General features: G+C 33.3%; 2 protein-coding genes across 4 annotated transcripts in view; both read right to left on the bottom strand.

Annotated features, from left to right (window-relative positions):
• The window catches only part of Bruce (BIR repeat containing ubiquitin-conjugating enzyme), a 35157-nt gene extending 22439 nt beyond the window's left edge, over nt 1–12718 (bottom strand). Inside the window, exons 1-17 of one of the 2 annotated variants that reach the window (XM_083055702.1) lie at nt 12431–12718; nt 10993–11312; nt 9891–10135; nt 9355–9694; nt 7095–8661; nt 6777–6960; nt 6369–6587; nt 5373–5796; nt 5116–5269; nt 4593–4743; nt 4277–4501; nt 3918–4172; nt 3467–3758; nt 3222–3383; nt 2460–2768; nt 864–1160; nt 203–417 (exon numbers count right to left, since the gene is read on the bottom strand). In XM_083055702.1, the coding sequence (XP_082911828.1) occupies nt 203–417; nt 864–1160; nt 2460–2768; nt 3222–3383; nt 3467–3758; nt 3918–4172; nt 4277–4501; nt 4593–4743; nt 5116–5269; nt 5373–5796; nt 6369–6587; nt 6777–6960; nt 7095–8661; nt 9355–9694; nt 9891–10135; nt 10993–11312; nt 12431–12608 (5537 nt within the window). In that variant the 5' untranslated portion in view covers nt 12609–12718. The remainder of the gene's footprint in view (nt 1–202; nt 418–863; nt 1161–2459; nt 2769–3221; nt 3384–3466; nt 3759–3917; nt 4173–4276; nt 4502–4592; nt 4744–5115; nt 5270–5372; nt 5797–6368; nt 6588–6776; nt 6961–7094; nt 8662–9354; nt 9695–9890; nt 10136–10992; nt 11313–12430) is intronic. The other variant, XM_083055704.1, reaches the window with a different exon arrangement.
• An 811-nt stretch (nt 12719–13529) lies between these two features.
• On the bottom strand, nt 13530–19376 carry Bsg25d (blastoderm-specific gene 25D). 2 transcript variants are annotated; one of them, XM_083055705.1, is made up of 5 exons: nt 19194–19376; nt 15632–18152; nt 14771–15470; nt 14490–14590; nt 13530–14177 (listed from the first exon to the last, which is right to left on the bottom strand). In XM_083055705.1, the coding sequence occupies exons 2-5, from the start codon at nt 18089–18091 to the stop codon at nt 14040–14042; spliced, it is 3399 nt and encodes a 1132-aa protein (XP_082911831.1). In that variant the 5' UTR covers nt 18092–18152; nt 19194–19376; the 3' UTR covers nt 13530–14039. The 2 variants fall into 2 exon arrangements, with proteins under 2 accessions (XP_082911831.1, XP_082911832.1); XM_083055706.1 differs by lacking the exon at nt 19194–19376 and adding an exon at nt 18643–18722.
• Nucleotides 19377–19432: the final 56 nt, after the last annotated feature.

Genomic DNA, 19432 nt, shown 5'->3' on the forward strand with positions numbered 1-19432 from the left:
GGTTAGATATTTATAATTATGCCAAAAATTGCTACAAACGCGTTACACGAGTAAATAAAATTGTTGGAAACCACACTCGTGTATAGAAAAGTCAAAATTATTCAAATAAAGAATATTTCTGTAGAATAGTTCTGTAGAAAAAACAATTTGTTATCTAGAATTATTATTTGTTTTTTTGTTACCAATCTTTATTATACGATACCTGCATTGCACATCCTCTGCTAAAGCTGACAGTATGTTACATTGTGTATCAATGGTAACTTGTAAAGAAGGATCAAAAATATTGGCATCGAATGATGAGGAATCATTCAATTCGGAATAGTCTTCTCCAGGTAAAACTACCATGTGTCCATAAAACACTCCTAATGGTATTTTACATGTAGTTGTGGACATTCCGTAGCGTCCTATTGTAGTGATCTGCAATGATGACAAGATCAACTTTATTTAATTTTTAGATAAAAAATGCGTAAAAATCAATAAATATTGTGTAAATAAAAATAGGTGAGGATAAACGGGTTATAAAAGGATGAATATATAAATATGAATTGAGATGAATGAAGAAATGAACGAGAAATAATATTAGCATAGAAATAAAAAAAGCATAGAAATAAAAATGAGGGCATGATAAAGGTCAAGTTTATAAACAAAATTGTTACACAATTATACAAGTAAATTATCAAGTATTTCTATAATCTACAATCTTTCAAGGGTATCACATGAAACTAGAATAGATATCACATAAAGTTGAATAAATAAGGTGCAAAAGAGAAAATTGCACAAAAAAGCGCCGTAATAATTATAAAAGAAAAGCAACAATTGAAATAAACAGATCTAATCCATAATATATTTCGCATATATTTTACCTTGAGATATCTACACACTGGCGGTGGTTGAAGATCGCAGACAATCAATGGCTTACTACCGATATCACCGGCAACAATAAGCCGAGTGCCATCCGTTTCTTCGTTTTTAATCCAGATATCTATGGACAGTGATACTAGATCATTGCACGAAGGAATCATTAGATCAGTCAGCAATATGGGCGATCCAAAATCTAAAATAACAAATCGACGGGCTCCCGAATGCATTCGTTCAACGACCAACGCTTGCTGAGGCGGCCAACACAGTAATCTGCCCCACGGAAATGTAATATCTTCTCGCTGCAACATTCACATAATTTATCGATTACTAGTGAAATAGTTGTGTCCAAGTATACTTGTACTTGTCAAACGCATTTGTAAAAAATATAAAAATTCGAGTGCTATTTCATCTCTATCATATAACAATTATTATCGCTAGGAAAGATAATCTTGATTCACACATGTATCGAAATACATACAATAACGACTTGTGCCATACATGATGTCCCACAAATTGTCCAAGTATAATTTTAGTGACCAAATTCTTTAAATCTTTTACAATTTCGATTTCTTTTAGCAATAATAATAATAATAATAATAATAATATAATTTATGAATTACAATCCAATGACAAGGAAAAATTTTTTTTGCACAACAAGTAGATAACAAGACCATATTCTTCGGTTAATTTCGAGTAAACATCACCTTGACGGAAAAAATTTTAATAAAAATTGGAAAATTATGTATCATCTTTCCCGGCACTTTTATGAAAAAAGAAAATTATACAATTTGTAAAATGTATTGAAAAATTAATCATCTAGTTTGTTATTAAAGCTAAGGTCGCCACTCTAATGAGACATCTTGTATAGTGATATGCCTATTGAATTACACAAGTTACGATGTGAATTACAAGTTAAAAATTAAATTGCAACTTGATAATCTTTTGGATATGTATACACATACATATTTGTGCAAATCTGTTGAGGTCTGTTTTTACATTTACAATGGAGCTTGTTGCAAAACTGTTACTCTCATTATGATTTATATATGAGTAAAAAGTAATGTAAAATTTCACTCGCTACATCAAGTTGTTATAATCACTAATCCTAATTGTGTCAAGCAATAAAGCCAGGTAGAAAAGAAAATGTGCATTTCTCGCACACAACTTAAAAAAAAAGTGCAAACAATTGATATTATGCTAGTAGTAAAAACTAGTTGATATAGTATTCCTTGTTGTGAATAAATAATTGAGAAGAAAAAAGAAGAAGAAAGAGAAAAAACCCTACACGTGTATGTACAACAAGCAATGTTGTATGCAAAGATCGAGCCAACATCTAGTACAAATGTTTGTACATGCAATTTGTTCATCTAACTCGCATCCAGATACATGTGACATAGATGTAAAATTTTCCAGCAAATGAAAGAATAATCTGAATCACAACCAGCGTATTAACAAAGCAAGTAAATAACAAAAGGACAGTATTCTCGACTTGAGATGAGAAATTGATAAAAATGAAAAAAAAATGAAAGAAAAAAAAAAGAAAAAATTAAAAAAAAGAAAATTATGGTGCGTGTCTTTTTCGTCTAGTAGTAATCTACCTTTTTAGGATTGCCATCCTCAATTTTGTTTACAGCAGTATCGATAGTATTTTGTACGCATGACTTTTCTTTTGTTACAATGGAACTTAACATGTGTGAACTAGGCATATTGTTTTGTGTATTATGCCAAGTCTGGTTGTCACTAGATATATCATTAGCTTCGTCACAATCTGATTGTTCATCAGGTGTGAGCAACAGTTGCGGAGATGACTTCTTTAGTACTCTTCCCGTATACATACTAAGCAGATCGCTTAATGTAGCTGTCGATTTAGCCTGAACATGTGGTCCTAGCGATCCAGCATCCAAGTTCTACAATTAATATTTCTATCTGAATTAAAATTCTTCTACTCTGGAAACATCTATATAAGCCATTTAAGAAAGTTTATGACTTTGAAAACAGACGTATTATATAGCTACTATTAATTATAGGAAGAATGCGCTGTAATTCGCCTAATCTACGCGAACGCTGAAAATTTATATATATTCGTCCTACTATTTCGTAGATTGTTACAATCGTGCTGTGGAGTCTTCTGCTGTATTGTCTGCGGCATAATACCACAACTTGCCAGTATAATATTATCACTATTATTATTGATATCGCTGCACTTTTTACATAATAAAGCAACAATTTATTATTATCGCTTTCTGTTGTAATCGCCCCCCGTCACCGAAATAATTGGCATTATTGTATCGTTTAGATATTTAGATGCATCTTTCGATGCGTCTAAATTAGATTTGAATAATGGCATGCAGGATACTTACATAAGTATGATGTATCGTTTTAATATCAGGTACACCATTGTTGGTTGTCGCCGTACTATCGTAGAGAGTGGATCCAATGTTAATTGTGCTCATGCCAGGATCGATCTTTTCCATCTTCGTACCGTCGGAGGCAGCGTGACAAGTGAAATGAAGAGGTTCGACCTAAATCAAAAGTTTAAATGTCGAAGCGATTCGAGAGAAATAATCACATTTTATTAATTAATTAGGTATTTTGTTAAATATACCTCGAGGAGACCTTTCATATTGTGATTGGCGCACAATGCTTTCAACTTGCTGGACACTACAAATTCACTAGCGGGATGCGCTGGAAGTGTGAGTAGATCCCTCAGATCGATGGAATCTTGCGAGTACATCTTGGAAGAATGTACGGCACTCGACGACGAAGTGACAGATGGACCTGTTTGCTCGCTGGCTACAACGGACGCGTACGTCACGGGCATTGAACTAAATTTTGGTAGCATCGGTGGTTCCAAGTCAAAAAGTTCCATTTCAAAGGGTGTGTTGTATAGACCAAATCTGAAAAAGGAAAAAAAAAAAAAAAAAAAAAAAGAAATTGTAATTGCAACATTAAAATTATAATGCGATATAAATTATAAAAATTACAAGAAAACATATATATATATATATATATATATATATATATATGTATACAATTGAGGGGAATATGCATTTCACCTTGTAGCGAGCAGCAAATGGTATGGATTTACTCTATTAGATATTTCAGCAGCTATTTGTTGCACCAGCGAGATACACTTCTGAGCGATACTGTGATTTCTATCTAATGGTAAAAATCTGGTAATAAGCAATTGGAGCCATCTTAATGAGCCAGCCCAATGTACTTCCACAATCGATGGCAATAAATTGACCAAAACGGAAAGCATAGCCTCGTCGAAGGTTTGAGCCGGTGAATCTTCTATATTATAAAATCCTCTAAAAAAAATTTAATTTCTTTCTTTATAAAAGCTCTGTATCGGGTAATCGGTATTGTGTTTAATCTGTACATTTGTAATTTCGTTTCGAACGATCAAACTCACCCGCTGCAGAGAACAATCAACTTGACACATTTATGCGCTATACTTCTGCCGGCATGCAAGAGGCATGTTTGTAATAAACTGGATAATCGTCCTTGCACGGAACGTATCGTCTCCAATTGAAGTGCCTTTATCTCAGCGTTATTCTGAGTGCTACGCAATCTCGTTAATCTTATTGAAACTACCCATATTAGAATGTCAAGAGCTATAGATTGTACAACGGGAGACCTGTAAATGTGTGTTCATTCAAGTGTAAATCTGATTTTTGAAAACTAAACTTGTTATTAAGCTATTATCTATCATGTCTCTAGTTACTCACTCGATAGGTCCTTGCAAGCACGCAATGTTTAAAAGATTATCGACAAAGATTTTGGACTCTAACATGGCACACCTTTGTATCCTTTCATTGGCAATGTTAGTAGGATGTACCGATCTCACTGTGATGGAGATCTCATGAATCCAGTTGCAACCTTAAATATAAACAGGTAAATGTAAAAACACAAAGGAGAAAAACTATCGCACACGTAGATAATTTAAAAAATGTACATTTTTTTCATAAATTATTATATTGTATATACATATAAACATGTACATATATGCATGATATATATATATATATATATATATATATATATATATATATTATCACAAAGAATAGATAAATTATATTGAAATTATTGAAAATATTTTGTTTTATATATAACAAATTTATTTTAATATTTATCTATACATGTATATATATATATATATATATATATATATATTTTTATATTTTATTACTTTTATACCTATATTATATATATATATATATATATATATATATCTCTTTATATTATATTTACCAATGTAGCATCCCAACTTTTTACTGCTTGTACTTTCGTCAAATCGTTCCCCAGCATTAGAGGGTACGACGAGCGGTCGTACCTCAAATATTTTCAACTTTTTACAAGTAGGTGGTTTACTTTCTGCTAGATTTGATTTTGATTTTGCAGAGGTCTTCAAATAGGGGGGAAAAAAAAAACATTTTTATCTACAACATCAATTCTATCGCGTATAAAAAGAGAGGCAATCGTCAGAAAGATTGATAGATATTACTTACTCCATCTTTTTGATCTATTAAAGCTTTAATATGAACGAGTAACGTTCTAGCCTTTGAGCGAAATAATTTTGGGCTTGTCAACGTTACGCATCCCGAACGACAAGACAAGTCCATACAACGATGCAAATCGATAGGACCGCAAAGAATCTCCGTGTTATGTTGACGTTGATATTCCTCCGTGATGACTGGATTTTCGCTCTTTTGTTGGTCAGTTCCTATATTAAAGTCGATTCTCTCGTCTACGGAGGTAAGCGGCACTTTCTGATGGCCGATTCTTTTTATATTTTGTTTCAACAAAGTAACTTGAATAGTCGGTAATTCTTGACAAAATGCATGCAAGGTAAATCGAACATCGACATGCCCTATACTTCCTGATGCACTTCGAGGTAGAGTAAGTTCAAATACGTGTTCGTCCCAAGTAGTCCTAACGTGAAATAAAAGAAGAAATCACACATGTATAATCTTATATAATTAAACACTTGCCTTTAACCGCCGATTATTTATCCATTTTCGCACCAATCGTTAAAAAGTTTCAGATAATTGAAATTCTCTCTAAATAGAGTAGAATTCTCCTCTGCTAGGAATGAATTGACCAATGGGAATACTTGCGAAGTAGTGTACTATTGAATATTTTTCAAAATAAGATTTTAAAATTTAACGCACAATTCAATACCATCCAACTTTTAATTTTTTTTAATTTTGGCCCCCCCCCCCCCCACAATATATAATTATGCATTAAACTAAAATTTTAATTAAAGTAAAATTTACTTGAAATTGCTCGGATAAAAAAAGTTTTACAGAATTATGGAAAACACAGAATACAAAAAGTGCTCCTTGTGTTTTCTCACTCGTTTATAAATATAAAGTGCTATTAATTAATGCCTCCTTTTTAAAAAGAAACATGTACTCGAAATGTACTCTCGTATTTACACAATTGTTCCAGTGTATTCTCTTCAAACATTTATTCTATTTAAAGTTATATATATAATGACTTACGCGTCATTCTGCAATCGCCAAGTTCTCGTGTGATGCTGATCTTCCGATTGATGAAGATGTTGCGGATGGCGTCTCTGTCTCTGAGCCTGCATCATTTCACTCCAGCATGGAGGGACGGTCGCGCTATATGCAGGGGAATGTCGATCGAATCTCGTAAGTTCGTACAAGAGCCGCAAATCCGAGTAAGAGAAATTCGATTTATGCGCTAATAGCTGATCGCTGTGAAACGTTCAAAATACATGAATAAATAATTATGCAGAATATCAACAAGTACGTTTTTTTGCGCGCACGCACGAAAAAAACAGAGATGTTGTCTCGATTGGTGTTTTTATTAATGTTTTGAATTGTTGCGTGTAAATACTACATGGACAAAAAGTTAAACGTTTAATTTGAACATGTACAACTTACTGACAAATCGACGATGTCGACGTACTAGGAGCTGCATTTTCGGTAGCGCAACTTGTCTCGCTACCCATATTCACCATATTCACATCGTCGACATCCTCCTTTTCCTCCGCAGAGTCCTCTTCTTCCGCCGTGATGAAGAAATGCAACGTGCCGTCGCTCGTGCATGCGCACAGTCTTTCCAAACCTGAAAGAATCGGCGATCGTAACGCACAAGTTTTCTTGCACAAATTAATTTCCCAATTTAATCAATTTAATCAAACCCAATTCTCGCTTCTCATTTTTTTTTCTTTCCCCTTACTTTTTCCTAAATACACTTACTGTTGCAATAAGTCGCAGATATAAATTTCTTCCCGTCTAATCTCGCTTCCGTTGCAGTCTTAAGCGTACTCAAGTTTAACAATCTGACTATGCCATCTTTACACACTAGGGCGATTTGCCCGGCGGCAGGTTCCTGAGCGACTGAAGAATTACCAGTGGAATTGGTACTAGACATGGTAAAAGACGTCGCCATACACTTTGTTTGTTTCTCCTGAAGAGGAAGGAGTACATGTTCTACCGGTGCCTGTTCCGAGGATAATTCACGCTTCACCAACGGTTCCGATACCACTTTCACTACCGGCCCCGAGAAATCTAAAGCGTACACGAGCAGCACGGCATTCGCGGTATTGCTCTCGTTACTACGGATTTCGCCGTTTATCAATTTACTGGACTGACTGTCATTGTGGTCCCAGTACATGTAACTTTTCTGTGGAAAGAAATCGCTTTCATCGTCGACGTCCATCTGATTGGTATTTAACGAGAAAGATTCGGCGCAAGTCGCGTTATCCGCCGCGGGGCACATCGCGACGTACAAGTATCTTCCGTCCTTGGACGGTACTATATATGTAATACGAAGAGACTCCGGGACGTTTATAGCTAGCGTCTTCACGACTACTGGCTCCGTTTTCGTAATCTTCATAAGATCTAAGCTCTTTTTATTCATCGTTGTCAACGCATCGGATGTCGACGCAAAATGGGCCGAGCCATTGATAGGGGCAAAATTGGGATCGTAAGGCGTCGATGTCGTTGGAGCGGGACCGATGGGAATACCGCCGATGGGACTCGAGTAAATGCCGTTCGAAGATGAGGCGGTTAGAGTGGTAGATGCCGGGAAGATGCCGTCGTAATGCGGACCGACTACCATATCCGAGTCTACATCCTCGATAACTGGCACTTCGTATAAAAATTTTCCGAGGAAGAGCTCCTGATACAAGCTCTCTTGGCGACCGCCGTTCGAGCTGGCGCTAGTTCCTGTCCCGGATAGGGTCTTTTTAGTTTTCGAGTCTTTAGAATTATCCTCCTTGATGGATTGCGTCGTCGCGGCTTTATGATGAAAGTCGTACAGCACCAAGTAATGCAATCTCGACGATATGTACCTACTGTCACCACCCGCTACCTTCATTATATCTAGAGTATCACTGGCGGCACTATTTACACTGTTCATCGCACGAACCAACGACGACGAGCTGGCTAAATCACTCGAGGCGGCGGCCCATACGTTTTCCAAGGTTCTCAGTTGCGAAGGATTATTGTTAACCGTCACTGTAACTCCGCACACTAAGCACGGTCGAATTTTATGCTCCGCCGTCTCGGTATTTATAGACGACGAGGTTGTAGAGTTGGTACTTTTCGTCTCTTCCTTCAAAGTTGCTAGAGATCCTACTACCGAAAGCGCCGTGACTTGCACTTTATAAAACGATGAGGATTTATATTCCGAAAGTGGATCCGAGTCCGAGCCTAGATTTGTTAAATATGTAGTCGTCAAATTCCGTGCGGCGCAAAACTGTATCGATTCCTTATTGTTTATTTCGTGATCCAAAGTAGATATATAAAATGATACTTCTCTCTGCAAAAGTTGCAACAGTTTATATTGTATTAATTTCACGAAGGAAAAGAAATAGTAATGTGGGGTTATAATAATTGGCTTAATTTTTCAAAAATAGATGATAAAACCAATTGTTTATGATTATTTGTGTAATTGTTTAATTTCAATAATGTATCAAAAAAATTTTATTTATTAATTGTTTAACTCTATTTAATCTCCATTTCGCTTCCATTAAAACTATAAATCCAGAATTGAGAGAAAGTTATTTTATAAGAGTAAATCTTCACAACCTTCTTGTGTAATAAATCTATTTCTTCCATCTAATCATAAACTGTGGATTTGATTGATATTATTTTTCACTTGATTTGCCATTATTTTATCACAATTTTATATATATATATATATATATATATATATATATAAATTAATTATACACATTATCATTTTACATTTATCAATTAATTAAAAAAAATATTTTTAAGTGATTTTTCAAGTTTTAACTAGAACTTTTTTTTGTTTTACTACTCTCGCGATAATTATAAAATATTCTCGAGCTATTACAGATACTACACAAATTTAATATTTGCAAGTAATGTTTTGTTACTTTTAGGTAACTTATTAATTATTTTATACGCAAATATTACTTTGCTTTGCTCGATAGAGATAGTTTTTGTCCAACAGTGGTGCAATGCAAAATACTTGAAAATAATTTACCTTCAATTGATTCGTCATGTTCCAAATATTTACAAAACCATTGGAAGAGGCTGTAGCCGCGAGGCCCGTGACATTAGTAGTACCTATGACGTCCACTGTATCGCCCACTTCACGAGCGGGGGCGGTTGCGAGGGTAACGGATAGCGGAACATTCTGTGTGTATTCGCCTTTAACAAAGGGACACGCGGGCGAATGTCTCTCGTGCTCTGACCACGGTTCGTCCGTGGGTTCCCAACATACCAGACACACGTTACAAGTGAAACACATCGCTCTATCATCACCTGTGGCATTCGGTTCGTGATAAAAACCAGCCTGCGCCATTTGATCGGGTAAAGCCCATCTGAAATATATTCACAGTTACAACAGTTTTACATTAAATATCGCCTGTGATTGTATATTTGTCAACATTTCAAATTATACAAGTGTTATAGACACACTAGTGTTAAAAAAATTGTGAAAAATTATTTGTAACCGTCTACATTTGAGTTAACAGAAACTGACATCCAAAACACAGCGCACAGTGACACGTTACGTACTTGTAATTCATATGTGGCCATTTTGGAAATGTATTACGTCGCGCTGCTTCGCTAAACATTAACGCTCTATCGGTGGGACCACCTTCTAGCGCGAGACTAGGCAATAGGCCATTTAATCGTTCATTGATCGCGGAAGCAATAGGCAGTGCTGCTATATGCCGATTTTGCCTCTTTAATTCCATTACCAAGCCAGAGCATACGAGTTTCAAAGATCCGTGCGGTAGCTCCAAACATATCGTATTCCACTGCAATGGGAAATTTTCCATTAGTTTTGCATATAACACATTTCAACATTGGAATTATAATACTTGTAGTATCGATGCTATCGATATATTCATATACACAATTGTTTTCTCAAATATTATCTCTATATGTTCATAATAACTAGAGAAAAGCCCAAGTAAATACTAATTTACAATATAAAGATTCTATGTGGAAAATAATATTATTTATGCATTCTCATACATATATATGCATATATATTTTCATCTAGTCATTGTAAGGCATTGTGTAAATCTGTCGTATTTTCCTCATATTTTCCTCCTTATTTTTTCCTCTAACCAATAGTACAAGAACGTATAGAGTAGATATTCTACGTGTATATAGAGTTTCCCCAACTCTATTATCAATGAATTTTGAATAATGGATAGACACATTAACTGGAGTAATAACTGAGAAATAACCAGACAATACTAAAAATTCGGACGAATATATAGATACATGTATATCAGCGGCTAATCCGATCTACATTGATACAGCATTAACTACATATATATACAAATGCAAAAAAATCATACAAAATTCTACATGTATTTCTATTAAAATGAAATTCACTCAAGATTAGAATCGAGCAAAGTCAAGTTCACACAGAGTTGCCTATGTAAATATGTTTTTAAAAGAGTCGTGTTGTATAAAAATATATAACAAGTCTTTCCTACTCTCTCTTTCCTTATAAACATAAGAGAAAAATATTTTAAAATAATTTTTCGCAGATTCTTTCATCATCGATCGTCCATAATCTACACTACAGTTTTGAGACATGCCTTACAACAAGCATTGTATAAAAAAAAAAAAACAGATTAATGTAATAAATTGTACTTACTTTTTGAGCTTTAATACCTTTCTTCTGATTTGCTTGCGCCACAACAATTTTACTTGAAAGTTCTTGCAATACTTCTAGTAAATGTTCTACTCCAGGCAACTCTACGCATTGTAAACATTGAAGTAATATTGTAGCCTCTGACAGCAGCAACTCCAACTTTATAATATCTTCACTTTTAGAAATTGGAGTTTGCAAAATTGTATCCAACAATAGGACCCCATTGTAATCGCTACGTATACCGATCCCTTGTCCATCTGTATATAACACTTTGTCTATTCCATCCGATAAATATATTCCTTGCAACTTTCCATTTAATTTACCTATAACAATCGCAATTACAATATAAATAAAAAAAAGTAAATTTTTGCTTAATTATTATTATTGTTGTTGTTATTGTTATTATTGTATCATGTAAAAACATCTTTATATCTTAATAATAATTTGCAATTAGTAAATAATCTGAATAATAATTTAAATATTAACATGCAACGTAATCATTTTTCGTGCTAATATCAAATGTATCGAAATATCAATCATTTATTTATATTTATATTTTATGAAAATGTTAAATATAAAATTAAATAATATGACAATTTTGTTTGGATATATAACACAATTATAAAATTGATTTACATGTATCATGTGTAATAATACTAGTAGTAAGAAAATTTTTAAATATTTTTAAAAATGGAACAAAAATGATGCATCGAGATTTTAAACAGCAAAGACAGTTTTCGCATTTTTGTTTCTCAAATTTAGAATGTAAAATTGTACAGTATCATCACGTATGCTATAGCTGTACGAGATAAAGATACTTGTTAAAAAAGCTTTATCTGTAGATGCTTCATTGTGTCACACAAATGGCAAGACAATTTTTCAAGTTGACAGAAAAATGGCACTTGAAAAGAAATAATGGACAATTCTACAATGTTCATTCGATAGGATTACAGGTTTATTTTTGTCTTGCATTATATTACAGTCTGAAATTTATACGTCTGCACGGATGGAATAAGATAAAGAAATGTGGAAAACTGTATAAAGTGTAGAAAATGTAAAAATAAAAGAATATATTTCAATGCTTTCAGATTTAGAGAAAAAAAAAATCTAGAGGGGGAGCAAATGAAGGGGAGAGCTACGACAAGGTCATTTTTCTCTTCTTTTTTTTTTAATCGAAAAATCGGTGAATAGAATCGGTGAAATATCGTCGTACAAGACAAGAGAATTAGTTTAAAATAGGTGCGAAAAAACATGCGCGACCTTGACTAGCGTTGACTAGCGTTGACTATCGTCGACTACGTCGATGCGAAACATCGTTGCACAGTATTTTGCAAACATCGCGAATCGGTGAAACGGAGCGCGCGAGAGAGCGGCGAGTTTTGTCGAAATCGTTGATGAAATCTAGTTTGACGACGAGATCTCGGTACACATGTGTGCTTACCAGACAGAGAACTTCTTTGCAAGATCACGCCGGAGTTGACATCGAATACGTATACTTGTGCGCTACCAGTGGTGATGAGTAGAACGTTTAAATTGGCGTGATAGATTATGCTCTTGCACTCAGTGTCCACGTTTAAACAACCGTCTTCTTTCAGTAACCACGGATCATCATCAGCCATTTTGCTTATACGAGAGAATCACTTTTGGAAAAAAAATTTCTCTAACGCTCGTACATCACAAGAAACATGGCGCACGCATCAACGCCATCTTTGAATAGAACGTCAGCAAAATGCTCTGAATGTAGCTGACAATCGTCTCGATCGATTTATTAGATACATATCGATAGACACATATCGACAGCCTCGATTCGGCGCTCTCGTCCTCGTTCTGCTTATTCCGCTATTTTATTTCAAAAAGTTTCACATTTTTAAATCAAATAGATTTGTTTATTGATTTTTGTTGCTGGGTTATATTGCATATGCATATAATAACACGTGTACCATGTCCGATAATGTGTGTAGCGTGTTGAGAAATGTTTTACAAACCATTCATATAAAATATTTTGATAATTTGTATCAGAAACAAATTATTGCAGCCAGAGTTAGCTTATTTTAATACACAAACGTGATGAAAATAATTCTTGACAATAGTATAGGTACATTTAGCCTGAGAAGGGGGGGGGGGAATACTGACAGGAATACTTTTTATAAAATATATATATTATAACATACTTGTGTAATATGTAATATAATACATGTAAGCTTCTAATAAACTTATAATATATATAATAATATAAGCTTCTATATAAGGTAAATACAATTAATAAGCTTCTTTTACGAAAACATTTCTCTCATTGACAAGATAAAATAATAATCAAGTACAATTCATATAATAATTTTTTGTGCATTTTATTAAACTTGAAACAATTCTAATGCAAAGGAAGATTTTATTATTGCTTACAATTATTTCAATAGCCACCAAAGGGGGTCCAGTGTCTATAAATATTATTGCAGCAAAGAATATATAACAATATATCATTAAGACACATACATACATACATACATACATACATACATACATACATATATATATATATATATATATATATATATATATATATATATATACACTTTAAATATTTTATGTATCTGATATTTTTTACACCTACATCATTGCTTTATGCATCCAAATATTTACATATACAGAAAAACATTATTCCCTCATTTAATGAAAAAATAAAAATGAAGTCTGGTAGTACAATTGCATCATTTTTCTCTCTGTGCCTTATTCAATGATATTTAAAGAACAATATCGTTCCTAGATCGTATGTCTGCTACTAATTCTATAATATCGATTAAAGCGAAATCTCTTACTTTAATTATGAATTAAATTAAAGATCGAGAAGGCACTTGTGTACGTGCGAGTGTGTGTTTTAAATATATACATTTCTCAACCACCTACATATGCATCCCTGAGTTCCACCGCAACACACCACACTCATCGAAATCGCACTTATACATTGCTAATAATTGCATTAAAAAATAAATAATATACAATTATTCAATACAATAACGCATTAATTTATTATAATAGTAATAACTATTTAAACATCACATTGAAGTCGTTCCCACATCGAGGCCGCTTAAGGCGAGACATCGTTCTTGCAAGCGTTTCATATGTGCCGTTAGATATGCGTTTTCTATGTACAAATCCTTCACTAATATGTCAGCACTCGCTAATTTATCAGCCTATTGGGATAAATCATATGAATATAGAGATGAAAATTATTATGCACATGTATAAAAACTTGAATATTATAAAGTTTTTATACATCTAGCTCTTTTTGATTAAACACTTTGCATAATTTTCCACATTCTAAAATGGTTGTATGTTTTCTCAATTAACTTTTTTAGATAACAAATTTCAAGAGAGACGAGAGATATATCTTTTTTCTTTTATATATAATTAAATAGAAATTAAATTGTTGGATAACAATATATGAAGTAAATTAACACAATTCTGAGTATATAGTATATATAGATATATAATTTATAATATACCTGATCAATAGTTGTTTGAACTTGTATTTGAAGCCTCTCTTGACTATTACGAAGAAGGCACTGTAATTCACATACTTCTGTCTGATGCTGCACCATAATTCCTATAAAATATAACAAAAAACAATATATTTGATTTAAAAAAATTTTTTAAATGACCTATAAAAAGAAATATAATAACATATTTCACGACACACACACACACACACACACACACACTCAAAAACTTGTTACATTTTTTAAAATCATATCATACTAGTGTGTAAAATAGAAAAAATACTTGCGTTGCAACAGTTTCTCAACGGACTGCCGTTGCTGTTTAACATAATGTTGCAAATGTCGCTTCTTACGTTCTTGTGTATAAAGTTTCATTTTTAAATCTTGCAAAACGCTTAGATCGACACAACCTACGTGTTGCTGTGCATTATTCTGTGTGCACGGGCAGCCGATTTCTTTTATTACATCGTGTGTAAATTTTAATTCCGAGTCGCACTTATTTTCCTCTTTCATTCCTATCATAGCCTTAGCGTTAATATGCAAATTATTTTGATTTTGATGTATTCCTCCTATCTTACGATGCTTGTTCATAGTTTTTATTTCTTTCATTTCACAACGTTCGGTACTATACAGATTACGATCATCTACATGATCTTCTTGTTTCAAAAGTCTGTTGGAATCGTTGGATAGTAGAAATTCCATTGATGAAGTACGATGCGTTTGATCGATTGTGCCGCATAGATCCATGAATGGCTCGTTCGTAGCCGACGGAATACTAGATGTACTGGAAGAATTATAGTGCGACGAATCTTCTGACATTGTCGGCAAAAATATTTCATCTGGCACTTGTACATAGGAATCGCTTGTAATTGGCTGTTCTGCCAATCTTAACTTTTCACGCAAATCTTCAATTTCTAAATTCTTCCGAGAAATGTCGTTTTCAGTTTTTATTCTCCATTTCTCGAATTCTTCCTCAAAAGCCATGTACTGCAACATAAAAAAAACACAAATATATATGTGTGTGTATACAACTAAAATAATCAATGTCGATATCTAAATTACTTGAAATAATAATATTTTGAAAAAAAGAGAAGAGAATCATTTCGATTCTATATAAAGTTATGTACAGGTATAAAGTTTCATCTTACTTGTTGTTCCAAGGTAAACTTTTCTTCTATCGGAGACAATCGTCCGCCGCCATTTTTCGATTTATCCGAAGGACTAATTAATTCCTCGTATTCTACTATTTTATTAATAAGCTCGGCAAGTTTGTCGTCACTTATTTTTTGTTCTTGTTCAAAGAGTTGTCTCTCCTCTTCCAATTTGGCAGCCCAATAATCCTCACATTCTTCGTATTCTGCTTTTAATAAGTCTAAACTTCGTTCAAGTTCTTGAGAACGTTCGATTAATTGCTTCTTTTCAATTTCTAACAATTCTATCTTTGTCATCACGAATTTTGGAATGTTTTCGGCTTCGGTAATGTTGGAAGGATGAATTTTTTCCTTATTATTTTTACATTGATCCACGAAATGTTCTTCTTTTCGCGGTGGATAATCTCTAAGACTCGTCATCTTAGTTTGCGTCATGTTTTTCGCATCTTGACTAGTAAAATCTTCCATGCTACTCGACGCCGCTATACGTTTCGCGGTAGTATTATTATTCGACTTTTTCGAAACGACTAAATCACGCAAGGATTCGTTAGTTCGTTCCTCGCATTCCATTTCGAGTTCAGAAGCTATACTCTTTCCGAAATCTCGCGTAAAAGAGGAACGTAGTATGAAATTTGATTGCAGATTAGCAATTAGTCTCGATATACCGTCTCTCAAAGTACATTTCTCTGAAACGCATTTTGTATTTGTCGATAATACATTTTCCAGATCTTTTATAATTGTATCTTCGAGTCTTTTGTATTCTGTTGCATTGGAACTTGATACATCAATCTGTTGTTCCGTATCCATCGGTGATGGGAAATCAAACGATAATTTCGCATCGACCTGTTGATCCATTTCAAACTCTTGTTGCATCGATGTGTGATTTTCGTTCCGATCGCGCAACAAAACAAGAGTTTCGAGCGGCTCGACGGACGCTTCATCATATTTTGTATCTTCGCCGTGACATTTTGAATTTTCCAATTCCGTATTGAGTTCATCGTTATGATCACGCAAGAGAATTATTTCCGACTGCAACTGCTTGATACGATCGACGAAGAAATTCACTTGCTCTTGTTGCTTCGCTTCTATGCCATGTATCTCGTCGTGCTCTGCGTCTAATACCTTTATCTGAGTTAACAAATCATTATTAGATTGGCGCAGCTTTTCAATTTGATTGAGAAGAGATTTATTTTCCGCTTCAAGCATTTGATTCTCCTGTAACATATTTACAATTTTATTCTTCATGTCGTGATTCTCTTTCTGTAACGCCTGTAACTGATCGTCTTTTGATTTTAGCGCTGCAGCATTCATCTCTCGTTCGATATTAAACTGATCCGATAATTCTTTTGTAATTTCAGCATAACGTTGTTCGCTCTGTCTCTGTAGATTTCTCTTGGTTTGTTCCAATTGAACTTGATATTCATCAATTTCCTGCACTAATAAATTCGCCCGTTCGTTAGCTTCCAACATGTCGACACGCATCTTCTCCCTTTCCACTTTCATGTTCTCTATCGCAACATTTAGATTGCGTTGTTCATCCTGATGAGCGACAACCATTTCTTGTAGTAACGTAATATGAGTTTGAATGGTATTATTATCGAATGATTCATTCAAATTCTTGAATTCGTTGCATATGTGATTTGTTATTTCCGCAAGGCTAGTATTCAAAGCATTGAGATCTCTGTTAGATGATAGTACAGTTATATCGGATACACCAGCAACTTCCTCCTTATCTAAAGTTCTATTAAGCTGTACCACCGAGCTCATTCTACGAGATTTGCATACAGTAAAATCTAAAGTATCAACATCACAATTTACAATATTGTTATCGGATTCATCATTCGTTGGCAAAACCTCTATATTTTTTCTATTTTGAAATATAATTACAAACTCGTCGAAGCTTATCAACCCGTCGCAATTTTGATCAAGTCTTTCAAAAATGGATTCTGTTATTTGCTTTGGAAGTTCTGGAATTCCTAAACAACTCGACATAAATTGTACCGCTGCAGGATCCATGTTACTCCTCAAGTAAACCTTCATTTTTTCCCACAAGTGTGTCAATCTATTCTCATCCATTGTTACACTAGTTTTCACATCTTGAAGATGAATCTCTGAGATACTCTGACCACTGACCGAAATTTCGCTCTTCTCAATATCGCATGTACTTGAGTTATAGCACGGCTGTACAATATGCTGTTGTTTATCAGTGGTCAATCCCTGGAACTTTTTCAATAAAAGTAATAAACCGTCCCGAAATTCTTGAAAAGATATAGTTTGTTTATCCGGACAATGTTTGTGAATACACGATTTCAATTCCTCAATTAATCCATGGAGATGTAATTTATTGCAAATGGAAAACAAATCGTTTTCGTCTAGTTCATCCTGCCCTTTTGTCAAACAGCTCTCGAACACAGCAAAGAGCTGTCGTTCATATAGATCATTGCCGTGTTCAGCCATATTTTCTCCTCATGCTTTTCCAATTAGCTTAAAATAATGCTAATTTCCCCAAGTAATCGACCTGAAAACACAGTAACAATAGCATTACAAACTAGTAGTAAAACAATTCTTGCATTATATTATCACATATACAATAGCGATTCGTTAAAAGTTATAAAATAGTTATACAAGCAAACGAAAAAAACTATGTTGAACTTGTCATAGCACATAAGTTAAACTTTATACAATGTTGAAACAACTTTGAATGTATCATAGGTGACAAATTTTCTACAATTGATTATTGTCTAACAAAGTAATCTCCATAATAAAGATATTTGGTTTTCGATACACAACACACACAAGTGCATTACTTGTTTTTTAAAATACTGCATACACAATTTTTAAATATTTTGACCTTTTTGCAATAATGTAACAAAATGAAAAGCTATTATTATTGTACAACACAGTAAAATAGTACTCTATATCAATAATTATTTTTCCAGTTTAAAATTATAATGCACAACTTTTTATTGCATCATGAAAATGTTGAGTTAACGATAATTGATACGCACCAATTTTTTATAATATGCTGCTATAATAAACAATGTTTGTCTGAATTAGAATGTAAAATTGTAATAACCTTATTAAAACTTGCATTGTGCAAATAATGTAATGTAATACATTTCATCAAACTGCATCAACTATTTTTAATGAAATCAAGATATGAGAGATATTTATAATAAATCTTATAGTTGAAATACTTGAAAGAACAAGATTATTCGTCATCGACATCAGAATAATTTTTTCTTTTTCATTCCTATTTATATATCCTTTTTATTTTCACAAGTTTTTATCATGCAAAGAGAGTTATATTATCATATATTACTATAAATTTAATTGTAATAATTTAGAACTTTCTATTACAAACTTTGTTGTTCTTAATCTCTGAGATTGTATAATAAATAATAAAACAAACAAAAATTTAATTACATTACTTTGTTAAATACTGAACGAAACACATGGTTGAAATACAAGTACAAAAGATTCATAATAAAGAATTGTAAAATAGAATGTCATAAAGGTCAATCAATTGTTGTCATAAATCATTTTATAACCAACTAACCTATCAACTCTTCTAACAAAGTAATAACACATAGTTATACGTTATACCGATATATTGCAAAGATTGTTCTTTTTATAGTATTAAATGTTACGCATTGTTAAAATTTTAAAACAATTTTATGCGTAAATAATGTAATTTATTTTGACAGTAAGAGGACACAGCACTAAAAATTAAAGTTAACAAACACACTATTATTTCACTGACTCCAAATTCGAATTGATTCGAATCGTGTCAAAATG

Source organism: Prenolepis imparis, unplaced genomic scaffold (genome assembly GCF_030444845.1).
Source record: "Prenolepis imparis isolate NDT839.2.m4 unplaced genomic scaffold, iyPreImpa1.0 SCAF_15, whole genome shotgun sequence".
In the NCBI taxonomy this organism is placed as follows: domain Eukaryota; kingdom Metazoa; phylum Arthropoda; class Insecta; order Hymenoptera; family Formicidae; genus Prenolepis; species Prenolepis imparis.